The sequence below is a fragment of the Lontra canadensis genome, unplaced genomic scaffold (genome assembly GCF_010015895.1).
Source record: "Lontra canadensis isolate GAN:19392208 unplaced genomic scaffold, GSC_riverotter_1.0 scaffold87, whole genome shotgun sequence".
Taxonomy (NCBI): Eukaryota; Metazoa; Chordata; class Mammalia; order Carnivora; family Mustelidae; genus Lontra; species Lontra canadensis.
In genome coordinates, this window is record NW_022631081.1 from 5234878 (window position 1) to 5247820 (window position 12943).

At 48.6% G+C, this 12943-nt stretch overlaps 1 protein-coding gene across 4 annotated transcripts in view; it reads left to right on the forward strand.

Annotated features, from left to right (window-relative positions):
- Positions 1–12943, forward strand: part of LIMK2 (LIM domain kinase 2) — a 58835-nt gene that overhangs the window by 24157 nt on the left and 21735 nt on the right. The window contains exon 1 of one of the 4 annotated variants that reach the window (XM_032883451.1): positions 1303–1362. The exons of 2 other annotated variants lie outside the window; for them this stretch is intronic. In XM_032883451.1, the coding sequence (XP_032739342.1) occupies positions 1346–1362 (17 nt within the window). In that variant the 5' untranslated portion in view covers positions 1303–1345. Of the gene's footprint in view, positions 1–1302; positions 1363–8220; positions 8565–12943 lie in introns of those variants that run through there. One more of the 4 variants, XM_032883449.1, reaches the window with a different exon arrangement.

Below are 12943 nucleotides of genomic sequence, written 5' to 3' on the forward strand. Positions count from 1 at the left end.
GGGCTTGTTTAAAATGCTGATTCTTGGGCTCAGTCTAAGCAGTTCTTACTATAGGCTTCGGGTAAGGCTCTGGAGTCTTCACTGTCAACAAGTTGCCCCCAGGAGTCTGATGCTGCTGTTCTCTCAACTACATTTCAGAAATACCCTGCAAATCAAGCAGCAAGTGTAAAATAGTTATTTGAGGCAACTTTACTGTCTTGGATCTGGAATCCAAGGACTTGGGTTAAATCCCAGCTCTGCCAATTCCTAGACCGATGACCTCAAATCACAGCCTTCTCTGTGAACTTATTTCTTCATATGTAAAAAGGAGATGGCAACCTCAACTTCACAAAGTTTTGAGAATTAAGTGAAAGCATATATGAGCAAGCCTATCTCAGTGCCTAACTCATGGAACTTAGTCAGTGTTTTGCAGAGTATCCACAACTTCTGGAATGTGGTGTCATGTTAACAAACACCCAGCAAAAGATAATCCTTGGCATCCGTCTTAAGTGTCATGGAAATCTGGATAGAACCTTAGAGATTTAGTCCAATCCTTTGATTTACAGCTCATCAACTTGAAACTAGGAAGGGAGGATGGGAAGCCCAAGATGCATGAGGGTACCCAATCACATGAAATGTGTTTAGTTTTTAGACAGAAAATTATTTCCCAGTATACTGGAAAAAAAAATGGAAAATCTTTGTGACATAGTAGCAGAACCACTATTGGTAACTTTTTGGAGAAACCTGGTAGAATGGGGGCAGTACCCAAGTATAATGATTATTTGATCCACACCTGCCATGTACCAGGGATCTATTAAAATAAGGTGGAAATGGCTAACTGGCTCAGTCTTCAAGAAGGAGGAAAAAGAGGTCCTGAAAAAAGCAAACTCATAATCCTTTTGACTTGACTCCCTCATCAAATCCTAATGGAATTCTGTGGAATTTTGCAGATGATAGACTAGGTGGACAGGGAGCACTTAGAAAAGAGCCGATCACTAGGATTCAGCAGTAGTGAATAAGTCATGACTTCATGTTTTCACTGGGTTGAAAGTCATGAGACCCTCTCTTGATTGCCACAGGGCTTTTGTTAAACTCTTTCATGATCCCGACAGTAAGAATATGGGCAGGAGACCTAGAAAAATCAGATGCAGGAATTCAACACACCCAGCAGTTTGGGTCTCTATACTGGAGAGGTGGGATTCCTAAACACCTTGCTAGGTAGGGCTCACGTTGAGGAAAAGGCATGGGATTTGAGGTCAGCAAGGCAGCTTTTAATCTCAGTGTTGCACTTCCCAGCAGCATCCTTGGATGAATCACCTAACATCTCTGGGCTTCCCTTACCCGGTCTGTGCTATAGGTAGTCCTCATGAGGTTGTTTAGATGGTGAGTATAAAAACCCTCCGGAAACTGAAAAAGCATTGTAAACATTAGTTAACATTGTCATTCTACTACTGTAGTTGCTCATAAGGCGGTTCCTGAGTCTATGTTTCGTAGTGGCCATCTCTGGATGCAGGGTGAGCCTGGTATGGGCCTCGCGTAGTTTGATATGATACTAGACAGATACAGGCTCAGAGCCCTTCCTGCGTGTGGTGCTTAGGGACACATCATGGGAACTCTTCCCAGAGGAGATTGAGTGCTCTGGTGAAGTTAGACATGGAAAAAGGAGGAGACAGCCACCAGCCTGAAGATGGAGGAGACTTTGGGAGGAGCTAAGACAGCAAAGGCTTGGGCAAGCCTATGTCACTGGGTGAGGAAGTGGAATGGGGCAGGAGGTGGCCAGAGCCATGACCCTGCTGGGGAAGCTGAAGAAAGAACCCCAGGAGGGGCTCCTGGGTGGCTCAGTCAGTAAAGCATCTGACTCTTGATTTCAGCTCAGGGCATGATCTCAGGGTTGTGGGATCAGGCTTCTTATCAGTGGGGAGTCTGGTTCTCTCCCTCTTCTTCTCCCCTCTCCCCCTCCCCCCACTCTTGTGCATGTACTCCTTCTCTCTCTCAAATAAATAAATAAATCTTTAAAAAAAAAAAAAAAGAAAGAAAAAAGGAAGAAAGAGCCCCAGGAGTCTTCAGTGCAGTGCACCCAGGCAGGCTTTGTCTTTGGACAAGAGCACTAGGAAAAAAGTGTAAGGAGGTGTTTGTTCTAAATCTTGGGACTTCTTTTGGTTATTATCCATTTATCTTTTTTTTTTTAAGATTTTATTTATTTATTTAATTTGACAGGGAGAGAGAGACAGTGAGAGAGGGGGCACAAGCAGTGGGAGTGGGGGAGAGAGAAGCAGGCTTCCCACTGAACAGGGAGCCTAATGCGGGACTGGACCCCATGACCCCTGGACCATGATCCAAGCCAAAGGCAGACACTCAACGACTGAGCCAGGCGCCCCTCCACTTATCATTTCATTTATTTATTTTTTTTGGGGGGGGGAGATTCTATTTATTTATTTGACAGAGAGAGATCACAAACAGGCAGAGAGGCAGGCAGAGAGAAGGAAGCAGGCTCCCCGCCGAGCAGAGAGCCCGACGCGGGGCTCGATCCCAGGACCTGAGATCATGACCTGAGCCGAAAGCAAAGACTTTAACCCACTGAGCCACCCAGGCACCCCCCACTTATCATTTTAAAAAGCAGCACTTGGGGCACCTGGGTGGCTCAGTGGATTAAAGCCTCTGCCTTCAGCTCAGGTCATGATCCCAGGGTCCTGGGATCGAGCCCCGCATCGGGCTCTCTGCTCCGCAGGGAGCCTGCTTCCTCCTCTCTCTCTGCCTGCCTCTCTGCCTGCTTGTGATCTCTGTCTGTCAAATAAATAAATAAAATCTTTAAAAAAAAAATAAAAAATAAAAAAATAAAAAGCAGCACTTAAGTGTAAGAAAATAATGCAAACAGTATCAAAATGGTAGAAAATCAATGCTGTTTTTATCCCTGCTTATAGATGTCTCACTACTTGAAAGGAGAAACTGATAACCAAGTAGTGGGGTCTTCCAGATGTTCTTTAAGGATTGTGCACATAGTTTTTAAATAATGGAATTATAGTGTACACTCTCTCTGACACTTGGATTTTTTATGTAACACCTTCATTATTTTTAACAGCTGCATAATATTCTATAGTGTGCTTATGTAATTGTATTTAGCCCACTCCTATTTTTTTTTTTTTTTTAAGATTTTCTTTATTTGACAGAGAGAGAGAGAGAACAAGCAGGGTGAGCGGGAGAGGAAGAAGAATGAGGGGCTCAATCCCAGGACCCTGAGATCATGGTCTGAGATAAAGGTAGATGCTTAACTGACTGAACCACCCAGGTGTCCCGAGCTCACTCCTATTAATAGACACACGACTGTTCCTAGTCTTTTAGTATTAAACAGTGCTGGATATGTTCTAGCTCATTTGTAGGAATATTTCTCTGAGCAAAATTTCTTTCTTTGTTAAGATTTTATTTATTTGAGAGAGAGAGAGAGTGAGTGCACACAAGTAGAGGCAGGGGCAGGCAGAGGGAGAAGTAGGCTTCCGGCTTAGCAGGGACCCTGATGACACAAGGGGTGGGTGTAGAGAGGGGTCCTCAGTCCCAGGACCCTGGGATCAATGACCTGAGCAGAAGGCAGATGCTTAACTGACCCAGGCACCCCTTCTGGGCAAAATTTCTATCAGTGGAATTTCCAGGACTCCTGTTTTAGAAAGATGACTGCTATAGTCATATTGAAAGAGAGGAGGAGAGGCACCTGGGTGGCTCCGTGGGCTAAAGCCTCTGCCTTCGGCTCAGGTCATGATCCCAGGGTCCTGGGATCAAGCCCCAAGTTGGGCTCTCTGCTCAGCAGGGAGCCTGTTTCCCTTCCTCTCTCTCTCTGCCTGCTTCTCTGCCTACTTGCGATCTCTGTCAAATAAATTAATAAAATCTTTTTAAAAAAGAGAGAGAGAGAGGAGAGGAGCAGAGGCAGATGGTCAGAAAATAGGGGTGGCAGTGCTCACCTTTCAAGGTTCAGAAGCTATAGAGTCCCCAGAAGCTCCCTTCCTTGGATGGAGTCCTCCCGACCAATAGAGGGCCCACACAAACACAGTTTCTTGGGCTTCAGATGATCTAACCAGAGCTGCCTTCTGAGGGGAGGTCCCCGTGATTCATTCATTCACCACTCCTCAGCAGAGTGCTCACTTGGGTCTGCCAGGCTTGAAGGCTATTGCCTTCAGCCTCTCGCATCCCATTTGGCTCTGAAGAATCAGTTTGCTGGGCTCCTCATCAGGTTTCCAATTTATGAAATGTGCTGGAGATTAGTACCTCTTCTGTCATCTTGTCCTGTCCGTAACTGCCAGTCCAAGGATCCTTGCAGTTGCCTCTGTCATTTGTAACTGCTGAATCCTCTGCCAGATGCTGTAGGGACCTAGAAGAGCAGCTCTCCACCCAGGGCCAGTATCCAAAGGCAGGAAGGGGAAGTATAGTCTCCATTGTGACCTTTCACCTCCCAGTTCTGGTGGTTTAGGCCTTTGAAGTTCGCCTTGAGGAACCACGCACTTGGGTCTGAGCAGCCAACAGCTTATCACATCTGGTGATCAGTCCTTCAGTGGTTCCTCCTGAAGTCTGGATTTATGGAGGTCAGATGGATTCCACCTAGGAGGGGCTTCCGCTCATGATATGGGGAGACAGCTGCCCCTCTTTGAGGGGGAGGCAGTTTTCATAGCATTGAGAAGCCCTCACATTAGTTCCCCACACACCCGCCCACCCACCCACCGAGTCCTTTGTAAGCAGAGTGGGGGGAATAGAGAACGCCTGCAGCCTCCTGCTCGCATTCCTAGACACCGACTCACTGTGCCCGCCGCCGCTGGAACAGCAGAGCTGTGTGAAATGTCAAGAGGAGTTATGCTCATGGGCTCCCTGGCCCCAGTCTCTTTGTGGCTTGCATTTTCTTCCATCTGCACTCTGTTCATCAGATGGAAATCAGAGGGTGCAATTAGAAGATAATTTGCTAGTTCCAGACTTAATTTGGGGCCCCCTTCTGGCCTGATCAAATTACAAGGGAACATAATAGATTTTTGGTGAGAAATAGTTGGCTCTATCACTGGGAGAAAGAGAGCTCCCAGCTTTCCAGCTGGACAGGCCTTTTGGTATCCTTTGTGTTGTTTACCCTTTCCACCCTGCCTTACCTCCTCTGCTGCTCCTGTGTGGCTCCCAGGTTGGGATCCCAGTCACCTCAGAGCTGGCTCAAGAGGTTTAAACTCAATTTGAGACCCAAGGAAAACAGGGAGCCCTCTGCAAACTCTTAGGGTTGACAAATGTTGAAGCCGGAAGCTATTTAGAGACATATAACCAAGGCCCAGACGGAGGCTGCGACTTGCTGAGGGCCACATAGCTAGCCCATAGTGGTAGTAACAATAGTCTTAATGATATTAGCAGCTAACATTTATCAACCGTTAACGTGTTCCAGACTCTGTGCCAAGGGCTTACACACACTGCATTGTCGCATTCAAACCCAGACAGTCTGGCTCCCGGCCCAGACTGGGCTCCAGCATAGCGATGGTAGAGCTCAGTATAGAAACTGTGGTTCGAATCCTGGCTTGTCCTTTCACTTATACAACTGGGTAGCCTCATACAAGCAATTTAGACTCTGTACTTCAGTTCCTCCCTCTGTAAAAAGGGAGAAAGAGTTGGAGAGGAGAAGGGAGTTGGGGGAAATCGGAGGGGGAGACGAACCATGAGACTCTGGACTCTGAGAAACAAGCTGAGGGTTTTGGAGGAGGGGAGGGGGGTGCGGGGTTGGGTGAGCATGGTGGTGGGTATTAAGGAGGGCTTGTATTGCATGGAGCACTGGGTGCGGTGCATAAACAGTGAATGTTGGAACACTGAAAAAAAAAGCAAATTAAAAAAAAATAGGGAGAAAGTATAGCACTGACTAGTGTGGGTTAAAATTCATTTTTATGTGTGAGTGCTGTGAGCAGTGCTTGGTGTAGAGTGAGCGCCTGTCCAGTGCTTACTCCCTGCTGGCTGCCTCTGAGTCTGGAGTGTAGTGTGTGTGTGCTAGTAGATAGATGTGGCTGAGCTCTGCACACATGCCAAAAGCTGGTCTTCAGTATTAGGGGCAGTTCACAGAGTGGTTGAGTGCCTTGGCTACAGAGTGAAGGATGGCAAACTATAGCCCATTGCCTGGTTTTGTATGGCCTGTGATTTTTACATTTTTTAATGACGGCGGGAGGGGAGAAAAAGAATGTTTCATGGCACATGAAAATTCCATGAAATTCAATTTTCATTGTCCACAAATAAAGGCTTATTGGAAAATAGCCATGTCCATTTGTTTATATTTTATATATGGCCACTTACGCACTGCACTGACAGATTCTGTATTTGTGTAGGCCTGCAAAGCCTAAAATATTTGTCTCTGGCCCTTTAGGGGAAAAGTGTCTTGACCCCTGATCTACAATCACACTGACTAGGTTTGAAACACAGCTGAACCACTTACTAGCTGTTTGTCTTCAGGTTATTGATATAACCCTTCCAAACCTCAGTTTCCTCATCTGTTAAGTGGGGATGATAATATCTACCCTGTATATTAGCAGTTTAAGTATGATAGATAACAAGTGGAGAGCACTTAACACAGAGCCTGGAACATACTAAGTGTTTAATAAATGGAATCTTATAACAGGGTTTAAACACAATCTCTCTTACACATTCATTGTTACCTGTGTGCCCAATCAATAGAGGAAAGGAGAAAGGTTCCCTTGTAACCTAGCCACCACCTTTGCCACAGATTTTCCTGTCACGGTGACAGGGTGACTTCAGTAGAGAGGAATGTGTGCCTGGTGAGAGAGAGCTGCTGTTACTCCCTCAAGTCCAACAGTGAGGTCTGGACGTGTCCCACTCCAGCAACCTTGCTTTCCCCCTCACAGTCCTGCAGGCAGAGGGATAAGGGGCTTTCCCAGTGGTGAGCTCCAGTTTGGTCATCCCCTCAGCTGTTACTCTTCTGCCAGGCCACCCTCCAGATACCAAGGCACATCATCCCCCCAGACACTTGTCCTCCATCATCCCCCATTTTTCAGTTTGAGAAGCCTGGTTGCCATGGCACAGCGGAAGAAGCACCACTGCCCCCTGGGGCCAATGGATGGCATTCTAGCAATGAAAAAAAAAAATGAGAGAGGTAACAGGTGACCTGGGCTCCAGTTCCTGTGCTATTTCCAACTTGAAGAAAGGCTTTGAGGGAGTTATTTCCCCTTAAAGAGTCAGAATGAGCTCTGGGCTGAGAGCTCTGGCTGTGGAGCGCTCATAGGGACCTACATTTAAATCCCAGCCCTGGGGTGCCTGGGTGGCTTGGTCGGTCGGGCATCTGCCTTCCACTCAGGTCGTGATCCTCTGGTCCTGGAATTAAGCCCCGCCTCGGGCTCCCTGCTCAAAGGGAGCTTGCTTCTCCATCTCCCTCTGTCCCCCCACTCACTCTCTATCTCAAATTTAAAAATCTTTAAATCCCAACCCTGCTACTGAATAATATTTTGGCCTTGGGTTAGTTAGCTAATCTCTCTGAACCTTGCCTTCCTTGTTAATGGAGATAATTCTCCTCTTGGAGAAATAAGAGAGTGCCTTACAGGGCTTGCCACTTGGAGAAACATCAGGTGTCAGTTAACACTCTAGGTCTGCTTTCCTCCTGCTTAGCACAGCTCTGCCCAGAAGTGGAGTGGCAACCCGCGTTGGCTAGCTCTGGGGGCTGTCCCCAGGCCAGGCAGAGGAAAGGGATGAATGGGGACCTAGCGCCAGGAGCCAGTAGATACCGGCCCGGAGCACAGAACCTGGAGGGCAGCTCTCTAGACCTGGCTCTCTATTCTCTAGACCTGCCTCCCCTGCCCAAGATAGCCCCCTCCCCGGCTTTTGGGGGGGGCGTGGCTTGGCCTGGAATTGGTATCCTGTGCTTTCCTTCATCTCCTAGCAGAACTGACTATCCTTTGGGTGGCTCCTCAAGCTGGGGACGCTCGGAGGCGGATGGGCTCTTTTTCTCTCCCTGCCGTGCCCTTCCCCAGCTCAGGGATGGACGCTCAGCCAGTCCTGGTTATTGTCTGCGGCGCTAGCCTGCAGCCTCCCTCCAGCCCAGCTCCACCCCTTGCCTGCAAGGTCTATTTCCTAATAGCTGCTCCAACCACACACCTCGGTTCCGCGAGGAGCCCCTCCTCTTCCTCCCTCCCTCCCTCCCTCATCAGGGGAGGGACTGAAGAAGAAGGCTAACTTGACAGCCGTGCTTCTTTCTTAGCTAGTCACCGGCCCGGCCCGAGAATCCCTGTGTGTATGTAGCCTCTGCAGAGAGGTCTTTTCTCCCGGAGTCCCAAGGGTCCGCTGGAGCTTCTGAGAACTGGGGAGGAGCCGTCCCAGTCATGACCCCCTGCGGGAATCTGCTGGGGGGCAAGTGGCCTGGAGTCCTCACGCCCCTCCGGCTTCTCCGGAGGGAGAGGTGAGCCCTGGGCAGCCCGCCCACAGCCAGAGGTGCCGGGAGCCCTGGGCCTGTCATGGTGGCCGTCCGCAGCCAGCCTGAGGCACTCCCAGACGGGTTTGCAGCTGAGCTTGTTTATCTGGTGTGGGAAGAAGATGGGGAGTTACTTGTCCGTCCCGGCTTACTTCACCTCCAGAGACCCCTTTCGGTGAGTTGGGCTCTGAGTCCCCCTCTCCATCTCCTCTTCTGGTCCCTGGTCCTGAGGGGAGGGCCGAGGTCTCCCTGAACCTGCTTCTCAGATTTCACTTGTCCCTTCACCATCGATACTGTCAGGCAGAAGCTAGCAGAAGCTCTTCCCAAGCAGAATAGGCCTGGTGAAGGCTTCCACCATGTTCTAGGAATGGTGAGGTGGGGGATATGTCCAGACGGAAGCTCCTGGGGAACTCCAGCTCTCCTTCCTTCCCAGGCACACCTGGAAGAGCCTCCAGAAGATGCCGGTGACCCTGCCTGTTCTTACTGCTTCCGGGGGAAGAGCACAAATAGGGTGCTTTCCTCCAGCTTTCACATGTCTTACCTGCAGGCCGTACTGTCTGCCAGGAATTTGTCCCAACAAACAGGATAGGCAGGTTTTGTCAAACAGCGTGGAAGAAGCTGGCAAGGCCTGGGTGTGGGCAGCCTGGTACACAGTAGGTACTCTATAAACGTTTTTTCTGTTAATGGCAGGCACCTTTGCCTCTGGCTCTGAGGGCTTCTAAGCTCCCAGGTGAGTACAGTTGCTAGGGAAAGACCTGGGCAGGTGTTTCCAAGACTGGGGCAATTGGTTTTGGAGTGTTCTGAGCTTCTGCCTACCCTCCGAACACCCGCCCCATGCAGGCCAGGTCCCCAAGCCTGAGACCTCTGTGGGCCTTTTTTAGTAGGGCTTCTCGAGGAAGACGTGGAAACTTTCTACTTCTGACCTGCCTTTCTTTGCTTCTGCCCCACCCTACCTCCAACAGAAACTCCCCAGGGGGTTTCTGGCCCTAAGGGTCCCTCCTGAATGGAGCCATTCCTGGCCAGGGTGGGGCTTGTTTTCATTCTTTGGGAGCAGCCTGTTGTTCCAAGGGCTGCCTCCCCCTCACCAGTGGTCCTGGTCGACCTCTCCCTTTTGGCTTCCCCAGCTCAGCTCCATGCCCAAACCTCGCTGCCAGGATACTAGTCAGGTGGCCATGCCCTGAGCAAAAAAGCAGAACACCATGTGGTTTTCCGGAATTACTGGACCCTGGTAGAGTGGTGGGAAGCCTTTGGATTTTGGGGGAAGGGAAAGGGAACCGGTCCTCAGTGCTGACTCTTCCAGGCATTCTGCTAGGCACTTTTTTTTTTTTTTTAAAGATTTTATTTTATTTTTTTTGATGGAGACACAGTGAGAGAGGGAACACAAGCAGGAGCAGTGGGAGAGGGAGAAGTAGGCTTTCCACCGAGCAGGGAGCCCAGTGTAGGGCTCCATCCCAGGACACTGGGATCATGACCTGAGTCAAAGGCAAACTCTTAACGACTAAGCCACCCAGGCGCTCCCCACCACCCCCGCCCTCGCTAGACACTTTATCCTTTGATTCTCTCAGAGCCTTTTGGAACTATGTATCCCCATTTTACAGAAGAGGCAACCACTTTCAACAGAATTAACATGTGGGGGGATCTCTGGTCAACTTTTCCAGTCTTCCTGAGTTTGTTTCATCCTTCAGGAGGCTGCATCATCCTCTGTTCACACCTCCTGCAAAGGCAAGTCTCAGATTTGCTTTTCTCTCCCAGCAGAGACTGTCCAAAAAGGGCCCCCATAGTTTGCCTGGCGCATTGAAGGGATGGCAAAAATTCTTTTCTGAAGAGCAAATGGGAATTGATCTTGAGTTTAGGAGTAGGTTTTACCATGTGGAATCAAGATGCCAAGTGTTTGAAGGAGCCACTAGTTTAGACCAGGGCCTCATTAATCCTTTTACTCTTAATCCTGGAAAGGCAGCTTGGGGGAGGGGTTGTTCCCTTAGGAGCAAGGAATGCTGTGCCCCTTTTAATCTCTGGGAACTGGACACAGTTCAGGAGCTAGAGCAGATAATGAACTCTCAACCTGGACCTTTTGAGGGTCATGCCCCCAATGCTGCCCAGGTCTGCCTGTTCCTTGCCTTGCTCTCTCCATGCCTCTGGGGAACTGACTACCTTCTCTCTGCCCCAGTTCTTGTTTGCCCAGCTGGAGTCAGGGGTGTACTGATTCACTTTAACCCCCCACAATCTCCCCCAAATGAGAGGCCACATTCCTGGAGCCACTTCTGAAGAGATAGCCAGCAGGCAGGGCCCTGTGCCCCATAGGAGGGATCACCTAGACTTTCTGCTCTCCCAGGTATCATTCTAATCAGTCACCTGTCACTGATCAGAAAACTGCTCCCACTATCTGCCTCCTCCATTATTACAGGGCATCCTCAAGGGCTCCTCACTGGCCAGGGGCCAGTCCCCTCCCTGGGCCTCAGTTTCCTCCACTGCAGGGCATGGGGGTTGGACTTCCTGGGCTCCTGAACACAACCCTTGACAGATTTTGTATCAAATTAAGTCCTTGACCCCAAGTATCTGGGGGAGTACGAAGTCCACAGGAGTTCTAGGACTGTGGTTGCAGGAAAGTGACGCAACCAAATTCCATGAGGACATGATCAGGCGTGACAATGCACAAGGGAGGGATGAGGGAGCAGGGAACAGAGAATGTAATTTCTGTACCCTGTACTGCCCTGTCTGACAGACTGCACTCAGCAGAGTGCATGGTCTTCTCTGCCATTGCCCCTAGTGAAAGGGGGGAGATACCATTATAGGTGTGCTCCCAAGTAAGAAAACACTCAGATTGGAATTTACAGAAGAGGTAAATTAAGCAGTGACTTTTTGTCTGATATGTTTAAAGGACTTTTTTCTTAGAGAATTTCACTTAACGTCCAACATTGACTTAATGGATTTGATTTACACATTGTCTCTTGAAGAAAACAAGTACATCTTTGTATTCTAAAGCAACCCATGGTTGGTTTTTCTGTTGTTGTTTTTGCAACCCATGTTTGTTTGTTTTTAAAGATTTTATTTATTCGACAGACAGAGATCACAAGTAGGCAGAGAGGCAGGCAGAGAGAGAGAGGGAGGCAGGCTCCCTGCAAAGCAGAGAGCCTGATGTGGGGCTCGATCCCAGGACCCTGGGATCATGACCTGAGCCAAAGGCAGATGCTTTAACCCACTGAGCCACCTGGGTGCCCCTGCAACCCATGTTTAAAGGGAAAAATTATTCTTAACTCTGTCCAGCTTAGCAGTAACATTGGCAGCTTCCCTAGGTCCTCTAGGACTCTTTTTATCTGGAAAGTGAAGGACTCCGATCAGGTGAGTGATTCCTGTAAGTCCGCAGCTCATGGGGCTCGTTAGAGACACACAAGCTTTTTTCCTTATCATGAAGGCTTTACCCTGAAGTGTGACTACACGCATTCCTTGAGTCTACACGTTTCCTGGCTTTTGGTTGGAACTGAATCAACACACTCTGGTAACGCTTATTTCTTGCTGATCAGAGGCTTATGTGTTTGGTTAATTTTTTTAAAACCGGATAACAACATACTCCATAATAATTACAGCTTCATTGACAGCCTGTTTCAGTCTACAGGTTCTGCAGGAAGAGGAGTAATAAAGGGATTTTCAGTGGTAGGGGACTGAGTTCTGATGGTCCAGTGTCACTAGGCCCCGGTTACATCTGCCCTTCGGTGCCTGGGGGAGAGTTGGCATCCCTGATCACAGTACCCTCAGGCTGTGGCAGAGACACCTGCCCATTTTCCCTTTTTAGCCCAGTCAGAGCTCAGAGGCAAGGGGCTGGAAACAGCTGCTCTCCAACAGTCTGCTCATCCAGGAGGCTAAGGATGAGCATCCAACCAGGCCTTTACCAGGACGTGGGAGGGCTTGTTCTTTAACCTTTGCAAATACACTGTAATAGTGGCTGCTTCAACCACATAAGGTTGAAAATTTAACCTGTAAACATTTGGTCTGAAGAATGTGCATGTGAGTGAGGGCTGGGCTGATGTCTTACTTGGCTTCTCCCAGCACAGCACCTTGCCTGTTTGGTCTTGCACATCCTAGATGCACAGTAACTATTTCCCAATTGATAGGAATTGATAATAATCAATTGCTTTCTAACTGGTTTGATAAATAATTCATTTTATGACATTCTCTACTCACAGAAATCTGTTTGGTTCTGGGCCTAGGTACAGATCCATACTGCTTAGGCACAGAGGGAAAGGAGTCTGCTTGCCTTTGCCCTTGTTGTTCTTAAATTAAAGAGGGGAGGGAGGGAAATGAACATTTACTGGACACCTGCCTGGGATCATTCTAGGCATTTGTACGTAATTCTCATAAACTCATGAGGCTTTATCACCAGTGCACAAATGAAACTAAGGCCCCAGAGTCATGAAATAACTGGCTTGAGGTGACACAGATAGTAAATGGCAAAGAAGGAATGTAAACCCAGGTCTTGAGTTATTTGTGAGAATCTCAACCTGATTATTATTATTATTATTATTTTTTTTTTTTTAAACTGTGTGTTCCCTGCTGTCT